This window comes from Dromiciops gliroides, chromosome 1 (genome assembly GCF_019393635.1).
Source record: "Dromiciops gliroides isolate mDroGli1 chromosome 1, mDroGli1.pri, whole genome shotgun sequence".
Lineage (NCBI taxonomy): Eukaryota > Metazoa > Chordata > Mammalia > Microbiotheria > Microbiotheriidae > Dromiciops > Dromiciops gliroides.
In genome coordinates this window covers 262,783,019-262,805,527 of record NC_057861.1, presented here as the reverse complement: position 1 = coordinate 262,805,527, position 22,509 = coordinate 262,783,019, and the positions used below count along the sequence as shown (strand labels likewise).

Here is a 22,509-nt window from a genome sequence, read left to right as displayed (position 1 = left end):
AGGAGTCTTTGCATACTCCTTTATACCCCTCCCAGCAACAAATAATCTTGTCTCCTGTAGTCAAGGCATAGCATCTCACAAGACCTTGAGGTGGGGAGAAAGAAACTAGTATTTATTAAGCTCTCGCCTCAATGACAAGGACTGTGCCAAGTGTCTTACAAACGTTATTCTTATTTGATGATCACAACAACCCTGGAAATAGGTGCTATTATTATCCCCATTTTACAGATGAGGAAACTGAGACAGACTGAAGTTCAAGTAATTTGTCCAAGGTCTTACATGTAGTAAATGCCAGAGGGCAAATTTTGAACTCTGTCTTTTCCAACTTTAGGCCCAAAGCTCTATCCAATGTACCACCTGACTGCCTTACACACAGTGTGATTAATATTTGTCAAGGGATTCAAGAGATTGTGTTAGGGAGGATGAGAGGGCAAGGATGCAGAGGAACTCATATCGATAATGAATTAGAGATAGTTGTCACCTGACTAGAGAATTATTGTGGAAGTGTCATCCTTGAAGAACCACCTTGATATACACAAGATAGTTCTTTGGTGCTGTTCATCATGGAGTGTGTGGAGGCAAAAAGCCATGATAAACACCAACGACTTGTACTACCATGAGCCTATTGTGTTTCCTTGTAACTGATCCCAAATATGTATGTTGCCTGGATGTCCCATGTGGGTCCTTGCCCATCCTTCATGAATGAATAAATGACAGGGTACTAAGCAAGCACTTACATATGTTCAAAGCATTATTCTAAGCTCTAAGTATACAAATAGAAAACACAATCGTGTTCTCAGAGGTGGTTTCAGGTACAAATTAGCTTAAAAGAGCCTTTGATCCTTAGGGTTGACAAAGCAGTTTGGTGATGTTTCTTCTTTATTTTTGCTGACAAAAGCTTAGTTTCTGATGTTTTGGCTATTTAACAACTTAAAAGGCTTTGGTGATGGTGATAACTTTCTTTTGCTAAGTTTTCAATATCTAAGTCACATCTGGACAGAGATTGTTTTCTTGGAATGGATGGCTTATTTGGAAACAGGAGTGGTGAGGGATAGGAATGGGGTGGGTATGGCAGGATGACTGCCAGTTCTGGAGTTCTTGGGCTGACTTCTACTCTTTAGTGTCAGTTGTTCAGCAGTTGCCATTGGTAGTGGGACAGAAGGTGGAGCCTTTTTTCATAGTGATCCCCTCAGTTGTAGCTATTAATCTATTCTTCTGCTAGACTGGACACCTAGGGTACACCAAAAAAGAGAGTCTAAGCAGTAATAACACAGCATAGATTCAGCCTAGAGCTCCTCCAGTGACCCTAAGGAACTGAACTCAATACCTTATTTCTAGGAAGGGAGTTTCCCTAAAGTAGGTGCTAAGATATACTAGAAAGGAATTATCCCCAAAATCACATACCCCAAGGAGGTCCAGTGATAAAAAAAAAGACCAGCTCCATATCTGCTTTCAATAGAACATTTTTGTAATAGCAAAGAAATAGAAACAGAATTAGATGTCCATGAACTATGGCATGCTAGTACATGATTATGATGGAACATTACTGCATGGTAACCAATCATGACTATGAAGAATACAGAGAATCAGGAGAAGACTTCTATGAATTGACACAAAGTGAAACATAATAAACCAGGAAAACAGTATGTACAATGACTACAACAAAATCAATGGAAGAACAAAACCACAAAATCAAACCTAAATATTATACAATTATGAAAGTTATGAGAAGAAAAATCACATAGGGGATTGCGAGTATGAAACACTTGCATATCATGTGAGATTTGGTTGATTATGTTAACATATTCTCTTTTATATTGTTTCTTATATAAGGGGAGATCTGTTAAAAATGCAGGTGACAAGGCAAAGATAAAAAAATTAATATCCTAGCTCACATTCATGAAGTGATATATGCATAAGAAAGTCTTAATTATAATTCAACTCCATGTAATAATATTACCAATACAACCTCTCATCGAGTTTATTATGTTTTCACCTTTGGGGATGTTCTTATAGAGGTAGAGAACACTTTTAACTAGAGCCTTTGAAGCTAAATTCCCTTATACTTTCCTGAGAAAACAATTTTTTTCCTTAAAAAAAAAACATTCTGCCTTATTTGCAGATTCACAAAAATTCTAAAAGTGTAGTTGGAAATAGAAAATTTTTACAAAGAAAACTATTATATAACTTTATCATTATTTTCTTTAGCAAATGCCCACAGGAAATATGAAGAATCTAAACATAAATAAAACTAAAAGAATGCCCATATAACTGGAAAAAAATTGGGGGCAGAGTACATTTTTAGTTTGCCTTCACTCTGATAGATATTGCAACATCATTTATATTGTTGGATTTGGTCTGTGAGTAACACAGAGCGTCATATATTTTGATAGTTATGGTAATAGACTGTAGAACTGGCATCAGACATGATAGAGGAGACAGTTGAAGGGTTATGGTCACCATCAAGCTCCAACTCTGCTTTACATAAATGATGAAGATATTGTTCAAACTCTGTGTGGATCCCAGTCTCTTGGACCTCAGCAGGTTGGCTGGCACTTGGGCCTTCCCTGCAGGGTAGAGTCTCTGGCGGAGGAGAGGGTTGACTAGATCCTGGCTGATGCTGCATCTGGAAACCACGGACACCGCCCCCAGCCTGGGGGGAGCCCATGGGACCATAGTACATATGCAGAGGGTTGGAGGGGCCCATCAGACCCTGCAAAGAGTGGGCCAGGGGTTCCTGCATGTGTCTGTGGTGCACGGGACCCGCGTGAGAGTCAGGATGCACAGAGTATTCAGAAGCTACAGGATAGCTGTAGGGTCCCGGCTGGCAGTCCCCTTGGAGAGAGGACGTGAAGAAAGCTGCATCTGGCTCCATGCCATCCATGGGAGAAGCCTCAGGGGTAGGCAGGTTGTAGCTGTCAAACTGAGGGCCAGGACCCAGGCTCTGGCACTCGCGGTAGTGTCCCATCTGAGGAGGCAGCACTCCCTGGCCCTGGTGGTAGGCCTGCTCATGGAAAGGCAGTCCCAGGCTGTCCCCACACACTCTGCCCTCTGGACCCAGCCCAGAGCTGGGCTGCTCGGGGAGGCTGTGGAGAAAGCCACTCTCCACCCGTTTCAGCCTCTTCACCTGCTTCCTCCTGCGAGGCCGGTATTTGTAATTGGGGTGGTCCTGCATGTGCTGCACTCGCAACCGCTCGGCCTCCTCCACAAAGGGCCTCTTCTCAGCCAGAGATAGTGCCTTCCAGGACCTCCCTGCCAATATAATGAACAAAGTTAATCTTAAAGTCAAAAATCTCAGAACTGGAAAATCACTAATAAGCAGCAAAAAGAACATTGTTTCTACCACCCATGAGCCTGGTTCAAAGCACAGCATGGCCACTTGCTTTCTGTGCAACCTTGGATATATTATTTACATTCTCTGATACCATTTCTTCCTCTGGAAAAGGAGGATTTGGGAATAGATGACTTCTGAAAGTCCCACAGACTCTAACACCATGATGCTAGGTCTTCAGAGGTCATCTACTCCAAACCACAGCAGAACCAGAATAAGAATCTCCCTTTCTACAACATACTTTGCAAAGGGTCACTCACCCTGTGCAGGAAGACCTCACCTGAGGGAACTTCTTTCTACTTTAGGATCACTCTAATGTACAGAAATTTTTCTTATATCAGACCTAGCGCAGCTTCTCTATAAGCTATCATTTGTGGAAATGAACAGTTGCTGCTACCTCTGCTTTTTTTAAATTAATAAAGTATTTTATTTTTTTTCTATTACATGTAAAGATAGTTCTCAACTTTTGTTTATACAAGCTTTACAATTTCATATTTTTCTCCCTCCCTCCCCCCTCCCCTAGACAGCAGGTAATCTGATATATATATATACACATAATAACATTAAACATATTTCTGCATTAGTCATGTTATAAGAGAAAAAATCAGAGCAATGATGAAAAACCTCAAAATAGAAAAAAACAACAGCATTAAAACCAAAAGAAATAGTATGCTTCATTCAGCATCTATACTCCGCAGTTCTTTTTTTTTTTCTTGGATTTGGGGATCCTCTTCCATCACAAGTTCCCTGGAACTCTTCTGTGCCATTGCATTGGTGAGAAGAATATAGTCCATCACAGTAGATCAACACTCAATGTTGATGATACTGTGCACAATGTTCTTCTGGTTCTGCTCATCTCACTCATCATCAGCTCATGCAAGACCCTCCAGGTTTCTCTGAACTCCTCCTGCTCATCATTTCTTACAGCACAATAGTATTCCATTGTATTCATATACCACAACTTGTCCAGCCATTCCCCAATTGATGGGCACCCCCTCAACTTCTAATTCCTTGCCACCACGTAAAGAGCAGCTATAAATATTTTTGTACATGTGGGTCCCTTTCCCCTTTCCATGATTTCTTTGGGAAAAAGACCCAAAAGTGTTATTGCTGGGTCAAAGGGTTACCTCTGCTTCTTAAGGCCAACCAACTCCAAGGCCTCTTCCACAGGAAGGGCATTCAAGTCCTTTTTTAAGACGCCCTCTTTAACATTATGTTAACCTACCTCTGTAAGCTATCACAAGCCAACAAACCCTACACACACACACACACACACCTTATATTGGGTTCATAAAATGATGGCCCCAAGGGATTTTATAGCAGATTCTTATCAAGTTATTTTTTTCAAAGGAATGCCCATTAATTGGGGAATGGCTAAAACAAGCTGTGGTGTACGATGGTAATGGAATATTACTGTGTTATAAGAAATGACAAGCAAGATGATTTCAGAAAGACCTGGAGAGACTTGTATGAACTGATGTAAAGTGAAGTGAGTAGAAAGAAAACAATATTGTTTGATGAAGAACTGTGAATGTTTTAAAAATTCTCAACAAGGGGCAGCTAGATGGCGCAGTGGATAGAGCACCGGCCCTGGAGTCAGGAGTACCTGAGTTCAAATCCGGCCTCAGACACTTAACACTTACTAGCTGTGTGACCCTGAGCAAGTCACTTAACCCCAATTGCCTCACCTAAAAAAAAAATTCTCAACAATATAATGACCCAATACAATCCCAAAGGACTATTTTTGTTTGTTTTGTTTTTGTGGGGCAATAGGGGTTAAGTGACTTGCCTAGGGTCACACAGCTAGTAAGTGTCAAGTGTCTGAGGCTAGATTTGAACTCAGGTACTTATGAATCCAGGGCCGGTGCTCTATCCACTGCACCACCTAGCCCCTCCCCCCAAAGGACTATTGATGAAACATACTATCCACCTCCAAAGAAAGAACTGATATCAATGGAACACAGACTGAAGCACACTATTTTTCACTTTCTTTTTTTCTCTTTTATTCATTTTCTTATACAAAATCTGACTAATATGGTAATGTTTTACATAATTGTACATGTATAACCCATGTCTGATTATTTACCATCTCAAGAAGGGGGGAGGGGATGGAGGGAAGGAGGGATAAAAATTGTAATTCAAAATTATAAATAAAAATGTTTATTACTTTAAAAATTCTTATTTGGGGGGCAGCTGGGTGGTGAAGTGGATAAAGCAGTGGCCCTGGATTCAGGAGGACCCGAGTTCAAATCTACACCTCAGACACTTGACGCTTACTAGCTGCATGATCCTGGGCAAGTCACTTAACCCTCATTGCCCCGCCAAAAATAAATAAATAAATATTAAAAACCCAGTTCTTGCCTTCCAAGGGCTTACATGTGGAGACAACACATGTATACAAGATAAATACAGAGAGAATGGAAGCTAGTCTTAGGGAAAGGCTGAAGAAACAGAAACAGCTCCTCCAACAGGAGGAAAGTAATGTGTTTAAATATAGGGGAGATGTTAGGTTATAAAGAACTTTAAATGTCAATCAAAGAAATTGTTATTACATGATAGAGGTAAATAGGGAGCCATTGGAGTTGATTAAGTAGAGGGCTGACATGAGCTGACCTACTCATCTTGGTAGCTGTGTGAAAGATAAAATGCAGTGGGGGAAGAGATTTGAGGGAGAGAGACCAATTAGCAGGCTATTTCAAACAGTCATGGAAAGAGGTAAGTGATAAGGTTCTGAAGTGGAGTAATGTCTGTATGTGCATTTGTAGAAGAGTCATGTTTCTGAATGCTTATAGAGAAAGAAAGTATAAGACTTGGTAATGGATTTGATTATGGGGGGAAGGGGAGATCATGGCATGGGAGAGGCATCAAAAGTATGATCCCAAAAATGCAAATCTGGATGAATAGAAAGATGGTAGTGACTTTGATAATAGTAGAATTCATAAAAGGTAGGGGTGAGGGTAAAGATGTTGAGTTCTAGTTTGGATAGGTTAAGTTTGAGACATCTATGAGTCCTTCAGGTGGAAATGTCCAGTAGCTGCTAATATAAGAATAATGCTCATGAGGCTAGAATAAAGGTAATGACTGAGCACCAGCCCTGTATTCAGGAGGACCTGTGTTCAAATCCGGCCTCAGACACTTGACATTTACTAGCTGTGTGACCCTGGGCAAGTCACTTAACCCTCACCACCCTACAAAAAAAAAAAGGAAAGAAAAAGAAAAAAGGTAATGACTGAACCCCTGCAAAATGATGAAATCACAAAGTGAGGTAGTATAGAGAAAAAAGAGAATCCATCAGGCCTAGAACAGAGCTTTGGGGTTTGGAAACCCATACGATTTTGGTGGTCGTGGTATTCAGTGTTTCAGTCATGTCCAACTCTTCGTAACCCTATTTTCTTGGCAAAGATACTGGAGTGCTTTGCCATTTCCTTCTCTAGCTCATTTTATAGATGAGGAAACTGAGGCAAACAGGACTAAGTGGCTTGCCCAGGGTTCCGTAGCTGTTAAGTGTTTGAGGCTGGATTTGAACTCAAGAAGATGAGTCTTCCTGACTTTGGGCCTCACACTCTAACCACTGCACCAACTAACTGCCCTATAATCCATACAGCTAGTATTGTCATAAAAACAGATACAGCAAAGAAAAGGGGAGGGGCTAGACAAAAGAACCAAAAACTATCCTGTCATTCTCATAGTTGTTATGCTTATATATACCTGTATACAGAATATTCTCCCAAGTTTTGAGTTCAAAGTGACATTACTTTGGCTAACTTTATACAGTCAACCCTCTAAGGAATTAAATGATGAGACTATATTTCCCTATTCTGAAAACCATATTCCTGAATGTTCACAAGTCTTCACCCCTCTCTCTTCACAGGTGGTAGCCCCCACTACCATAAACAGGTCACAATACCCAAATGGTTCCCAGAATGAAAGAATCTCAGAATACAAACCCCACAAAAGTAGTTGTGTCACTATCACTTACAGAGTGTATATTGGAAAAAAGTTCTGCTGCACTAAAAAGTCAGACAACCTGGGTTAAAAGTAATCTATTCTGGGGCAGCTAGGTGGTGCAGTGGATAGAGCACCAGCCCTGGAGTCAGGAGTACCCGAGTTCAAATCCGGCCTCAGACACTTAACACTTACTAGCTATGTGACCCTGGGTAAGTCACTTAACCCCAATTGCCTCACTTAAAAAAAAAAAAACCAACAACAACAAAAAACCAAAAGTAATCTATTCTGAGCAGCTAGGTGGCACAGTGGGTAAAGCAGCAGCCCTGGATTCAGGAGGACCCGAGTTCAAATGTGGCCTCAGACACTTGACACTTACTAGCTATTTGACCCTGGACAAGTCACTTAACCCTCATTACCCTGCCAAAAAAAAGGGTAATCTATTCTGCTCTACATGTCCCCAAAGGGGCTAAGTACAGAGGCAAAGGGCACGTGCCTACAAAAATATTTAAAGCAGTTTTTTTGTTGTAACAAAGAATTTGAAAGGAATGCCCATAATCAGGTAAATCGCTAAACAATACGGTACATTAATATAATGGAAAGTTATTACAAAATAAGAAATGGAAAAATTAGATCCTAAGATGCCTCATAAAACTTAAATGAACTGATGCAGAGTGAAGTGAGCAGAACAAGGAGAGGAATATATACAGATTATAATCATGTAAAGGAAAACAATTCTGAAAGCCTTAAAAACTCTGCTGTATTAAATGACCAGTCATGGGGGCGGCTAGATAGCACAGTGGATAAAGCACCGGCTCTGGATTCAGGAGTACCTGAGTTCAAATCCGGCCTCAGACACTTGACACTTACTAGCTGTGTAACCCTGGGCAAGTCACTTAACCCCCATTGCCCCGCAAAAATAATTAATTAATTAATTAATTAAAAAATGACCAGTCATGGCTCCAAAACACTAATAATAAATCATGCTTCCCATTTCTTGCAAGAGAGGTAAAGGATTAGAAATACTGAATCAATCAATGAGTATTTATTAATAAGCCATTATGTATCAGGCACTGTGCAAGAAATACAAAGTAATTAAATACCATATAGCTTTAAAAGGCAGGCACTGGCAATTGAGAGATGAAGAAAGGCAGCATATGGGCAGCTAGGTGGCGCAGTGGATGGAGCATCGGCCCTGGAGTCAGGAGTACCAGAGTTCAAATCCAGCCTCAGATACTTGACACTTACTAGCTGTGTGACCCTGGGCAAGTCACTTAACCCCAATTGCCTCACTTAAAAAAAAAAGAAAGAAAGAAAGGCAGCATGTGCTAAGTGGTGACTGAGCCATTTCTTGAAGGAAGAAAGGGTGTCTATGAAACATCTGTGAGAAGGGAGTACACTTCAGGCATGTGGGATGACCAATACAAAAGCATGGAGACAAAAGATGGAGCATCATGTTTGAGAAACAGGAAATAATGTCCAAAGAATCTAGAAAAGTTCACAAAGGACTTTTTTGTGAAGGTAGCTAGATGGTGGCACAATTGTTACAGTGCTGGACCAGTCAGAAAGATCTGACTTACCTTGGTAAATTACTAGCTACCTGTGGGACCATGGGTAAGTCACTTAGTCTCTTTCTGCCTCAGTTTCCTTACCTGTACCAATGCACTATATAAATGCTACCTATTATTAAAAGCTGAATGGAAATATTTTATTTTATCCTGGAAACATTAGGGAACCGTTAGAGTAACTATTGAGTAGGGGAGCAACACAGATCTTCAATTAAGGAAAATCACTTTGTTGGTGGTGTATAGGGCAGACTAAAGTGGAGAGATTTGAAGGAGAGGGAACCCAATTAGCATATTATTGCAATAATCTAGGTGATATGTAACAAAGTCCTGAATTATGATGAATGAGGTATAAATCTGTAAATGCAGTCAAAAAACAAGTAATATGGGGGGGGGGCGGTTAGGTGGCACAGTGGATTAAGCATCGGCCCTGGATTCAGGAGTACCTGAGTTCAAATCCGGCCTCAGACACTTGACACTTACTAGCTGTGTGACCCTGGGCAAGTCACTTAACCCCCATTGCCCTGCAAAAACAAAAACAAAAACACAAGTAATATGGGGGCGGCTAGGTGGCGAAGTGGATAAAGCACTGGCCCTGGATTCAGGAGTACCTGAGTTCAAATCCGGCCTCAGACACTTGATACTTACTGGCTGTGTGACCCTGGGCAAGTCACTTAACCCTCATTGCCCCGCAAAACAAAACAAAAAAACAAACAAAAAAAACCCCAAGTAATATTCTTTTAATTTTCCTGGAACCTCTCTCTTTGTATATACATCACATATCTATCCTTACCCCATCTTGGTCATTGGTATAAGACATTGGTCCATGCCCAGCCTCTGCCACATTGCCCTCCAGTTTTCCCAACAATTGTCACCAAATAATGAATTTTATCCCAAAGTCTTTACATTTGTCAAATACAAAATTATATTTATTTGCTGCCATAAACTGTACATTTACTCTGTTCCATTGATCCACCCACCCTTCTACTTCTTAGCCAGTACTAGACAGTCTTGACAATCACTGTTTTTTTTTTTAAACGGGCAATGGGGGGGGGGGTTAAGTGACTTGCCCAGGGTCACACAACTATTAAGTGTCTGAGGCTGGATTTGAACTCAGGTACTCCTGAATCCAGGGCTGGTGCTTTATCCACTTCGCCACCTAGCCGCCCCCAATCACTGCCTTTTAATATAATCCAAGATCTAGCACTGCTAACCCTCCTTTCTAATTTCCTTTGATATTCTTGACTCTGCTCTTCCAAACTGATGTTGTTGTTGTTTTCTAACTCAGTAAAATAATTTTTGATAATTTAATTGGGATGTCATTGAATGTATAAATCAGTTTAGGTAAAATTGTTATTCTCATTATATTATATTGACCCTCCCTACCCATGAACAATCAATAGTTCTCCAATTATTCAAATCTGACTCCATTGATACAAAGTTTTGGAGGAATGGCTGAACGGTATATGATTGTGATGGAATACTACCATGCTATAAAAAATGATGAGCTCAATGATCTTAGAAAAACATGGAAAGATTTGCATGAAATAATAAAAGTGAAATGAGCAAAACCAAGAAAACACTGTACACAGTAACAGCAATATTGTTTGATGAACTACTTTGAGTGAGTAAGTCAATTTTGACTCATAAGTACAAAATTAACTATAAAGGACATATTAATAAAGATGCTATCTGTATCCAGAGAAAGAAATGATAAATATAAGTATGCATAGAATAGCTTTACATATATGGATATATGTATGCACACATATATGTGTGTAGCTAATGGAAGCCATCTCTAGTGGAAGGGAGGAAGACAAAAAAGGGGGGAAAAGAAAAAGGGGGAAAAGAAAAATAAATTACATATAAATTTTATAGATATTTACTATATATGTAAATGGAATAGCAAGTTGTACATATAGATTTTCCATTTCATGTACAATCATTTTTTTATTATGCTATGTTATGAAATACTTGGTTTATCCCATAATTTTAAAATAAAATACATTTTTAAAAAGAAAAAATAAGATCCTAAGTATCACTTACAAGCCAATTCTCTGTGAGCATCATTTTCCTCATTTGAAAAATAATCTGTGTACAAGCATTGATAAGAGTTTATAAATGTGCCAGGCATAGTGAACTAAGTGCTGGTAATATTAAAACAAGAAAAAATAGGGCAGCTAGGTGGCGCAGTGGATAAAACACCAGCCCTGGATTCAAGAGGGCCTGAGATCAAATGTGGCCTCAGACACTTGACACACTAGCTGTGACCCTGAACCAGTCACTTAACCCTCATTGCCCAGAGAAAAAAAACAAGCAAACACCACAAGACCAAGAAAAAATAAAAACCGTCCCACACCTAAAAGAATTTACATTCTTATGGTGGAAGACAATATATAAAAGGAAGTTGGGAATGGAGGAAGGTTTCTGGCTAGGGGGCAATAAGGAAGATTCCCAGAGAAATAAAGAGATGACAGGTTCCTAGTTCAGGGAAAAACCACCCAGTTAAGAGTGGAGCTGAGGGTCCTTCCTAAGTATGAATTTCCAGGCTGAAGTGATATTTCAAGATGAAAAGTTCGTGGTGGGGGAAGGGCAAGAGGATAAGACATGGGCAGGGATCATCTTTTGCTTTTCTTTGAATCCTCCCCGCCCCCCCCCCCCCAGCATATCATAGGCTAAATGTTTGCTGAGGAGGCAGCTAGGTGGCGAAGTGTATAAAGCGCTGGGCCTGGAGTCAGGAGAACCTGAGTTCAAATCCAGTCTCAGACTTTTGATGCTTACTAGCTATGTGATCCTGGGCAAGTCACTTAACCCTCATCACTCCACCAAATAAATGTTTGCTGACTAGCTTTTTGATTTATTGTATACTAGCAATCAGAAGAGTTTTTGTGAGGAAAGGGTTTCATATAACCTTTAAGTGCTACATAAATATGGCCTTAAAAAAATTGTTTCTCACAAGTTTAAAGCATTGAAGAATAAGGTAACAACAAGTAGTAACTACTTAGATTCAAACCCAAAGACCTCAAACTTCAAGGTTTATTATCCTTCCACTAAACTGAACATTCTCTAGAAATAGCTCAGATTTCTTTCTAAACCCCAAATGAAAGAATCTTAGACTATCAGAGAGAAGGGACCTCAAAAGATCAAGTCAGACCTGAGCAGGACCTGCTCAGCAGTCCCTGACAAGGCTTCTCTACAAGAAGACTTTCACAAATGTTGGCAGCCCATACTCCTTTGGGTCAACTCCAGTTGTTGGGGAAGCTTTCCCTTCTAGACTTCAGTCCTCTCAGCTCAGGCTAAACAAGTCTAATGCTATTTTTTTTTTTGCAGGGCAATGGGGGTTAAGTGACTCGCCCAGGGTCACACAGCTAGTAAGTGTCAAGTGTCTGAGGCCGGATTTGAACTCAGGTACTCCTGAATCCATGGCCGGTGCTTTATCCACTGCGCCACCTAGCCGCCCCCTCTAATGCTATTTTAATGTCACACAAGCCCTTCAGAGAGTTGAAGACAACTCTTACAGGGCCCCCTTTCAACTCAAAGATATCTCCAGATCTTTTATATAAAGAAGATGGGAGCATGATTTTTTTTTTATCTCCTCCTCCTTTGGTCTTCTTTTTTTCTTATTTGCAAACTAGGAATCAATTGCTTGTTGTGCAGGAAGTTAACTTTTTTCAAAAGACATTTTCTATTTTGTTTTACCCAAGAGCAAAATACTATAAACATATAAACTAAATTGCCTCATCATTGGAGAGTAGAATGCTTCATAGCAACAAATATTAATACAATATACAGAAACACAGGTAAACACATAAGAATGTGTGCAAAATATAGAGCAGAACATAAAATGGTAGACACATTGACTATCTATGAAACACATATGCCTATATTGATGAGTCATCTCCATCTTCCTCCCAATACTCCATTGCCTTTTCACTGCCTATTCTCTCCCCCTTCCTTACCTATGCCTCAGTTTTTCTGGCTTCCTTCAGGACTCAGTTTAACTTCCATGTCCAGGAGGCCTTTTCCCATTTGGTCTAGCTACTAGTGCTGAGATCACCTTTCATCTCCTCAGCATACAGTATATGTTCTAAGTACCTGGTTATTTTCATGTTTTTCTCTCGTTTAGAATGAGTTCCTTAAAAGCAAAAATTTATTTTTGCCTGTCTTTGTATCCCCAGAACTTAACACATAATAAGTGCTTCCTAACTCATTTGTCAATATTCATACAGCTAGTTGATTATGTGAGGAAGGACTCAAAACCCAGATTTTTAGAGATGTTAGAACAGCTAGATGGTGCAGTGGATAGAGAACTGGCCCTGGTGTCAGGAGGATGTGAGTTCAAATCCAGCCTCAGACACTTGAAGTTTACTAGCGGCATGACCCTAAGCAAGTCACTTAATTCAGACTGCCTCAAACATCCGGGGCTATCTCTAATCATCCTAATCTTTATCTAGCCACTGGATCTTGATGGCTCTGGAGTGAGGTTGGTGACCTTGCAGATGAGCCCTCCCACACTTAAATGCAATTTACAGCAAGTCAAGACTTCACCTCCCCTCTCCAGCCTCTTAGAGAATGTAGGACAAACAATACAGGTGTCAAACTCTGCCCAAGGGCAACTCCAGAGTGCCAGATTAAACCGCAATTGAGAAATATTTAACAAAAAGAAATAAAAATACAATACAACACATAAATGCTAATTTCTGGTCTATCAAAGTGAAGTCAGCAGGGATCCCTTTCTGGTTTTGAGTTAGACACCAGTTTACTTTTCATAGTATTGTTTAAATAAAAATTAAGTGGTCTCTTCAGACAGTTATAAGATTCTGGCAATAAAGATTTCAAGCTGTTTTGACTAAACTAATGCGTGAACATTGCATTCATATAATTTCAGACCTGGAAGAGACCTTAAAGCTCATTTTTTCTAAGCCTCTCATTTGACAGTTGAAGAAATTGAGGTGTAACTGTCTTTCCTAAGGTGGACCAGCTAAATTAGTGGCAATGGCTGAACTAGAACCTAAATATTCCTGGACGCTAGCCCAGGGTTTTTCCATCACAAAATACTGCTTTCAGGAAAACTAAGTTTTAAATCTATTTTGTAACACGCACCCCACCCCAAACCCCAAGAAAGGCTTGAAATTGGTACATATTTAATCGTGGTCTTTAGGAATTATCCCCAACTCTCTAGCCAAAACAAACAAAACCGGGAATAAAGCGCTAGGGACTGAACCAGTGTTTGCACTGAGTTAGGGAACTCCGAGGATAAGGGACTCCCTCTACCAAGGTAGATGAGCACCTTCTTCATAAATCATTATCATCGAGTGGCCTGGGCCAGTTGAGAGGTAAACAGACCCGCCCATGGTCACTTAGCCGGTATAAGCCAAGGTCATGACTTGAACCCAAGTCTTCTCTTTCCCAAGAGAATTTATGTGCAATAAACTATTATATATCAATGGTTCTCTGGTCGTGGAAAGTTAACCATAAAACAGAGGTCATACTATAGGGAAGCACTTTGAAACACAGTTGCTTCCATTCCGAATGGTTCTAGACGGACACCACACACACACACACACACACACACACACACACACACACACACGCAGGCACGCACGCTCCCGCGCGGTCTCTCCACCGCAACCTCTAACAGTTTAGATTCGTAGATAAAATGGAAAATTGTAATGTTTCCTTCGTCACCATTGACCAATACTTTATAATCTTCAACGCAGCATACCCTCATCTCTCAACCCTCTCGACTAAGAAATTTGGAGACTGGGTTTATCTTCTTATAAGTTGTTATAGTTAGACTTTCAAGCAATTCCTACCAAACTACCCCACCCGCTGAAACAACAAGGCAAGAGAGTCACCTAGATCCCCAACACCTCTTAATTCCTAACCTAGAAATAGGGAGTGGACAGGAATTACATTCGTGTAGGGAACGTCAGTCAAAGTAAACCCCCTCTCCCAACGTCGGCACGCACCTTTTCTGCAATTTATCCTCCCGGAGAGTTGCTGACTTTTACGCTTAGAAGATTAAGTGACTGGGTCACAAAGCCAGTTGGAAGTGAACCCAGAACCTTCCTGGTTCTGAAACTAGTTTACAGATCCACTGCGCAACGCTGCTGTTTAAACTAAAAGTATCCCTAAGGACCACTTTGCGGCAGTGAAACTAAAGTTACAAAAAGAATTGATTGACATAAATGCGAATTCAGGTTTTCCAATGAGAAGACCCCATAACAGGGCTCTGGTCCCACCATGGTAAAAATTTTCCTTGGGGGGAGAAAGAGGGGTATGTGGTAAGCATTGTGCTGCTGAATACAATCAGTACAAAAGTGATGGGAACACTTGTGGACGAGTCACTGAGCTAGTCAAAAGGCCACTCAGAGTAACCCCGACTTTCTTTGATCCTTGTCGGAGACGCTGGTCTTCTTCCCCTAGTCCCTTCCCACTTCTCCTGGTTCCCGATATAAACTCCCATAGTCCCACTCACCCAGCATCTTGCTCAGCTCTGCATTGTGCAGGTCCGGGTTCTGCTGTGCCAGCCGCTTGCGCTCGTCCTTGGCCCACACCATGAACGCGTTCATGGGCCGCCGGATGCGGGACTCTCCTTTGCCACGGCCCGCAGCCCCGGCGGCAGCAGCAGCAGTAGGACTGCCTCCGCTCCCTGCGCCCGCACTGGACTCGCTCTTGACCTTCATCTCCCCCAGCGGGCTCAGAGACTCTGCCCAAGGGCAGGGACCCATCCCGGCCATCATCGTTGGCAGCGCGCACCTGACCTGGCTCTGGTCGTCACTGGCGTACCCCGCATCCGGGCTGCTCATGGCTCTCCTGCCCAGACCTCCAGCTCTGCACCCCGCCCCCACACCTTCTGTCGGGATCCGATGATTCCCCCAGTGGCGGGACGAAGGTGGGAGGAGAGCAAGATGACCTGAAAGAATCGGTGATCTATCTAAACGCCTTGACTCCAAGAACCTAGTCCAAGCTACCCTAATATGAAGAGCCCCAGACACTGCCCCACTGGGCGCGCTCTCCCCGAAGCCGCGCCCCTTTCTACCCCCACACAACCAATGGGATTCCGGGGGCGGGGCGGCTCCCAAGAGGTGTCAGACACCCCTCCCGGGGCCGCTGCTGCTCTGGTTTTACCTGAGCAGGTGAGAGCTGGAGGAAACCTGGATGCGAAGAAGTGGACCTCCTTGGACCTGGTTGCTCTCTGAACAATCAGGACATATTGCGCTCCTGGTCACCTCTTTAGGGTGCGCTATCTGGAGGAGCGCGTATTTGTTTGCATAACTGCATGGAACACAATTGGTTTTCTTTGTAGTACTATGCATTTAATTTTTACACGTGTAGAAACATTCTTCTGAGTAAGGGTCCATAATTTTCATCAGATTGGCAAAAGGGTCCATGACACAAAAATGGTTGAAACACCTGGTGTAAATGACCACCCCCATGAAGAGGCCCATATCCTAGTAGGGAGGAGATTCTGGCTGAAATTTCCCCAAGTCACCTGAATCTTGTAGATACGGCAGTCTGAGCCCTGAAACCAGTTAAGGAAATGCCATGATCTGTACCTTTCTCAAAAGGCCGAGGACGGGTGGCGCTGGACCTAGAGTCCTGAGGTCAAATCCAGCCTCAAACATTAAACTAGCTGTGTGACCCTAGGCAAGTCAGTTAATTTCTGTATACCTCAGTTTCCTTATCTGTAAAGTAGAGATAATAATCACATCTATTTCCTAAGGGTTTTATGAGATAATAGCTGTAAGGTTCTTTGCATACTTTAAAGTGGAACATAAGTGCTAGTATTGAAAAAGCAAATTAGGTGTTTCTTTCAAAATTCGGAAGGTCACTAAAATAACATTCCTCACATCAAGTTTCTTTACCAAGTTAAATAGATGATAGATACCTGAAAAGTTTAGGAATTATAACAAGGATTGTGAGGTGAGTGTAAAATTGACCACATATAAAACTTACTAGGAATCTTAAAACTGCAATTTATGTAAAACACTGCTCCTTGTTTTCTCATTTCCTCCGACGTGATGTCAGAGGCTGTTCGGGGATGGAATGGTGCCCCATTACCTTCCTCCCTCTAGGAATTTAGAAAGAAACCTCCAAGAGTCCAGGACTTCCCAGTAGCATGTGCAGTATGCTGTTTTATTACAGAGACTTCCGCAAGCCTCTCAGTTCTGCTTAGAAGTGGGTACAAATTTCTTCTGCCTTCAAGCCAATACACTACTAATTCTAGGTTGCTACAACCCCTCTTGTAAACTCAGCTCCCCACCCCCACCTCGGGTCTTTTAATCTATTATTATTACTACTAGTTCAGAAGGGTAATGAAAAGAACAGAAACTTTGAAATCAAGTGACTGGATTCGAATCCTAGTTCTGCTACTTACTTACCATACCTGTTCCATGGTGGGCAAGGTATGTAGTCATTTGCTTCCTCGTCTGTAAAATGCGGATGTCGGACGAGAGGATCTTTAAAGTTCCCACTTCTAAATCCTACTATTTTTAATCGTGGGATTTAAAGCGTTAACTGCTGTCTTCCTGATTACCCTAGTAATATTAACACATTTGATCAGAACAAATGAAAAAGAAACAGCGCACTGAGATCTTTCACTTTCCGATAGTTATAGTCACCCAGAGCCTTCCTTATTTGTGAATCCTTGCTGGTTTAGCCTAGGGCTGCCTGGACACGGCTAACCGGATGAAGGGACTGTCTTCCAGTGGGTTGGTCCCTTCACTTCACCCAAGTTGTGTTATGTCTCCCCCCACTTTGGTCTGAGGGAATAACATAGAAAAAACAGTCGCGAGGTTTGTCCAGAGCCAAGAGTAACCAGAGAGTAATTAAGGTCCCTCGACTTTGGTGGTGTGCGCCTTTTTAGAAATTTTAATTCATTTTCTTCGTGCAGGACCCCTGATCCCCTCTTGTTTGTGTGAGCAGTGACTGTTAAGCAGTAGAAATGGTCGTGGTGGGAATACGCTGGATGAACCGAAACCGAGAGCCAAAGACCAGCTACAGGTCCCCCGATACCTCGATTTCTCCTCCCTCCCCCAATTACTCCGTCTCTTATTTTTATGCAACGAATCAGTACGGTAATGAGCACTGCTCTGCATCTCAACTCCCCCCTCCTATCCCTTCAAAAGATCTACAAGTGCCTAGTCCTTCCCTTCCCCCACTTGATCCCCGCTAATCTCGTTTTAGCTTTTCCCCAGACATGCAGATTCACTATAATCAATGAAGGAGGTCAATCAGCAAGATAGAAAAAGGTCAGGGAGGAGATATTCTTTCCTTAACATTTCGAGGAAGACTCTACCCCCTTGGTTCTTCTTTGGCTGTTCAAGGTTGTTCTGTCTGTCCTCCTAAAAATTCCCTTTACTCCAGTCTAGCCCTGGGAAGAAAATACTTATCCCCGGTGGATGTATGTTTTTAAAGCTTCATGCTCACTCTCAGAATTTCCTGGACCTAAAGTAGCTGGGCTTCTCTTCCTCGAAGTTCCCTGTAAAATCCCTTTCGTCCTGTGTCATTCTTTGTTCATTTCAGTTCAGTCAGATTCAGTTTATTTTGTTGAGAAAATATAGGGGAGCTGTTACACGGGATCTAAGAGACTGGAAATGGTTGACAGAGACAGGAAGAAAGTCTGAGCAGGAAAAGAGTGTTGGCAAGGCTGGCATTTCTATCATGACTACTCAGATTTAACTCCCTCATTAAAAGCACGTTTTAAAGGGGGAGGGTACTGGCACAAAAATAAGGTAACCTGCTGTTACAGGCCCAGAGAGGCTAAGTTGCCCCATGTTTCATGTTGTAAAGGGGCTGGAGGCTGTCATGATAGAAATATTATTCTCATATTTGATGGAGATGACAGAAATCGTTTTAGGATACGTTGCTACTATTGTCCTTTCATGTTTAATGACACATGAAAGGCAGACCATTGTACAGATAGATGAATGTTGGCTTTTTGTAATTGAATAAAAGCGTTGGAATTAAAGTTCATCTTCTGCAGGCTGCTGCTGCTACTGCTGTTGTTTTGTAGTCTTCACCTGAGCTTTGAAGGATAAGAAGGATTTCAAGAGGTGGTGATTAGCCAGGAAGAACAAAAACTGAGAAGCAGGGGAAAACAGGACTGGTCTGAGAAGCAATGTATACATACATACGTGACAGTTTATCCCTGTTCTCTGTCAAATCTCTTTCAATGTTTTCCTCCCCCCTCTTAGCATCTTCCCTAACAATTCCCCCTTCTCTTCTTTTTCCTCCTTCCTACTTCTATCCCTTTTTTCACCCTCTCCCCAAAGGACAATAACAACAGGTTACACAGACAACTGGATCTGAGTCTTAAATCAGATAAGATAACATGTAAAGCACTTTGTATCTCTAAAGCACTAAATGTTCAGTTAATACCATTCATCTCTGTCTTTTTTTTGGGGGGGGGGGAATGAGGGTTAAATGACTTGGCCAGGGTCACACAGCTAGTAAGTGTAAAGTGTCTGAGGCCGGATTCTAAGGCAGGTCCTCCTGAATCCAGGGTTAGTGCTTTATCCACTGAGTTACCTGGCTGTCCCCATCCCTGTCTTTTAAACATTTGAGTACAAACTGTAGTCTTTGGATTCATAAAATCATTAAATTTTGAGATGGAAGAGACCCCAGAGCCCATCTAATGACTAGCCTCTAGTTGAACCCTCTCAGTCTACAAATGAGGAGACTGAGACCCAGAAGTGTTTAAATGACTTGTCCAAAGTCACACAGGTGGTATACTGCCATAGGTGGGATTAGAATTCAAATCCTCTAACTCTGAAGCCACTGTTCTTTCTGTTATACACACTACATCACAGAGAAGAAAGGACACCAGCACATCCTAGTCCCAAAGAGGAAATATTCTCATTTTCCCCCAAAGATTTTCCCTTAATTGTTAAAAAAAAATTAAAGAGAGTTTTAAAGAGAAAGATGACAGGCACATGTTTCTGGAACCCTTGGGAAAAGACAGAAACACTTAACATGGACAAATAATTTACTCTCTTGTTTTGGGTTTGACTGTTCTTTCAGTCGAGGTTCCAGATCAATGAAGTAAAAGTCTGTTTTAATGCCTAGAACTGATTTGTCTGGGAAATGGGGGTTGGTTGGTCAAGGCTTTGGCTACAAAAGGGAAGGAGAATGCAGTTAACACAGGTAAGAGTGGAAATCTTTGTAAACTGCACAATAATATAAAGATGGGAGTTGTTAAGCTGCTTTCCTAGATTTTCAAAGTGCAAAGGATATGAGGGAAGGGAGTGATTAGTAAAGAACTCAGCGATAAACTAGAATGACCACTGTGGGGCAGAAGTTCTTTGATTGAGAGGGGAAAAATATTTTGGCACAGCAAAAGTCAAGAAAAGATCATCACTGGACTTTGACTCTTCATTAAGCTCAGCATGGAACTCTCAAGTATTGAGTAGAGGAAAGGCTATGGGAGAAAAGGGGAGGGGAAAGAGGGGAGATAGACAAACAGAGAGCAGACAGAAGGGGGGACAGTGAATTTCTAGTAGGGAAGTGAAAACCTGAATTGATGTGGGGAGAGAAGAAAAGGGGAACTGAATACCAAGAAAGATTTCAAAGAAATATTAAATTCAGGCTTCCAGATAAAATAACCAAGGTAGCTTTTTTAAAACCTCAAGATGCTTTTACAATGATAACAAAATTGAAAACTAAAAAGAGCACAATTTAAGTACTCTGTTTCCAAATGCAGAATTTTCATTTTTATTTTTGCCAGTTTGTTCAGATGGTATGTTTGAATCCCCATTTTTTTTTGGTGAGGCAATTGGGGTTAAGTGACTTGCCCAGGGTCACACAGCTAGTAAGTGTCAAGTGTCTGAGGCTGGATTTGAACTCAGGTCCTACTGAATCCAGGGCTGGCGCTCTATCCACTGTGCCACCTAGCTGCCCCTGAATCCCCATTTTTTTAATCTAGTAGGAACATTAAAGATAATTTTGTCCAACTTTCTCATATATTTTCCAACTTTTTTTTTTGCTGTAGAGGAAACAGACCCATAGAGACAGAGTGATTTTTCCCAAGGTCACACAGCTACTGGAATCAGGACAAAATTTGGACTTTTCCAAATCTTTCCTTCTACCAAGGATAATTATACATTTCTATTAACCAGATAACAGCCAGTAAGGAACCTTACTTTTAAGAATACTTTTGGGGCAGCTAGGTGGGGCAGTGGATAGAGCACTGGCCCTGGAGTCAGGAGGAACTGATTTCAAATTCAGCCTCAGACACTTGACACTTACTAGCTGTGTGGCCTTGGGCAAGTCACTTAACCCCAATTGCTTCACCAAAAAAGAAAAAAAAAAGAAAAAGAATACTCTTGAGGCGTGGGGGGAGGGGAGAAGATAATATAGAACTAAACATTTTTTAAATTAACGCTAAAAATGTTCGTTTACACATTATTGAGAAAACAAATAAAATAAAAATTAAATGCCAAAAATTATAATTATCTGCAAAATTTAAAATAGTAGTTATTGGCATAAGTTTTGTAATGTAAACATATATGTATATACGCATACATATATATGTAAACACATATATGACATGTGGAATTTGTAAGGGGTGGGGTGATTTTTATTTACACTTAAGTAGTTCATGAGAACATGGGACTTTTAAGATAAGACTTTATATTTACATAATATTTTACTGTATTTAAGGGCTGCCACATTCACTATCTAATTTGACTCTTTCACAACCTGAGTTAGGAAGTAAAAGTATTATTACTCCCTTTGCACTTAAGGAAACTGAGGGTCAGGAATTTTTTCCAAGGTCATGTAACCAGCTAAGTGATTGTGCCTGAACTCAAACCTAGGTCTCCTGACTCCAAACACAGAGCTCCTTTCACACCATTGGACTACATGCTTCTTTAGCCAGGGGTGATCTAAACATCTCAGTGGAGTAAGTGTGGGTATGATCATTTTAATAAAATTAAATTGAGAACAGTGTGCCAAACTTTATCCAATTCACAACTCAGCAGCAGTGCACTAATTTTAACAGTTAGGAAGAGTTCAAGAGTTTGAATGATCAACAATATTTTCTCTTTGTAACTGTTTCTTACTCCTGCCTTGAGTAGGGAAAATTATACCAAGGGGAAATATTGCCTATTTTATTCAATGATTTAGACTCTGGAAGAAATAGCTGAAAATACTTTTTTCATCAATGAAGAATAAACTTTTGTTGAAATTAATTTGTTAGTCAAGCACCTCCCCCTTCTTTTAACAGGCTGAACAGAGACAGGTAACTTTTTCCATGTGTTGATTGGTTTTCCTAAACTTTTCTTTCTCTCCCGGCCCCCCCCCCTTTTGGGGAGGGTGGGATTTATGTAGTAGGAGATATTTGGGTGGAAATGGGATAAAGAACATAGCTTGTAATTGGTACCAGAGGAGCAGGATATAGGAATATTTTTTCAATACGACTCCATGGAATTAAAATTACTTTCCACATCACTGTTGTCAACCATGGAATTTAGAACTTATCAGTTTAGCATTTCAAATCAATAAATTGAATTCCCTTGAAACATCATTTCTGTCTGTTTCTACCATTGCCACTGATTTCATTAACCATTTTTACTTTTAGCTCTCTCCCCTGAAATCAATCTCTTATTTCATCAGAAAATTAGTCCATTGTCCACACACCTGCATCTCAATGGTTGAATCTTA

General features: G+C 41.1%; 1 protein-coding gene across 1 annotated transcript; it reads right to left on the bottom strand.

The window, feature by feature from the left end:
* Window positions 1–1,510: 1,510 nt before the first annotated feature.
* LOC122735396 (transcription factor SOX-17-like) lies at window positions 1,511–15,766 on the bottom strand. Its single transcript, XM_043976915.1, has 2 exons — window positions 15,323–15,766; window positions 1,511–3,252 (listed from the first exon to the last, which is right to left on the bottom strand). Exons 1-2 carry the CDS (start codon window positions 15,651–15,653, stop codon window positions 2,378–2,380), a joined length of 1,206 nt encoding a protein of 401 aa, XP_043832850.1. The 5' UTR covers window positions 15,654–15,766; the 3' UTR covers window positions 1,511–2,377.
* Between the last annotated feature and the right edge of the window lie 6,743 nt (window positions 15,767–22,509).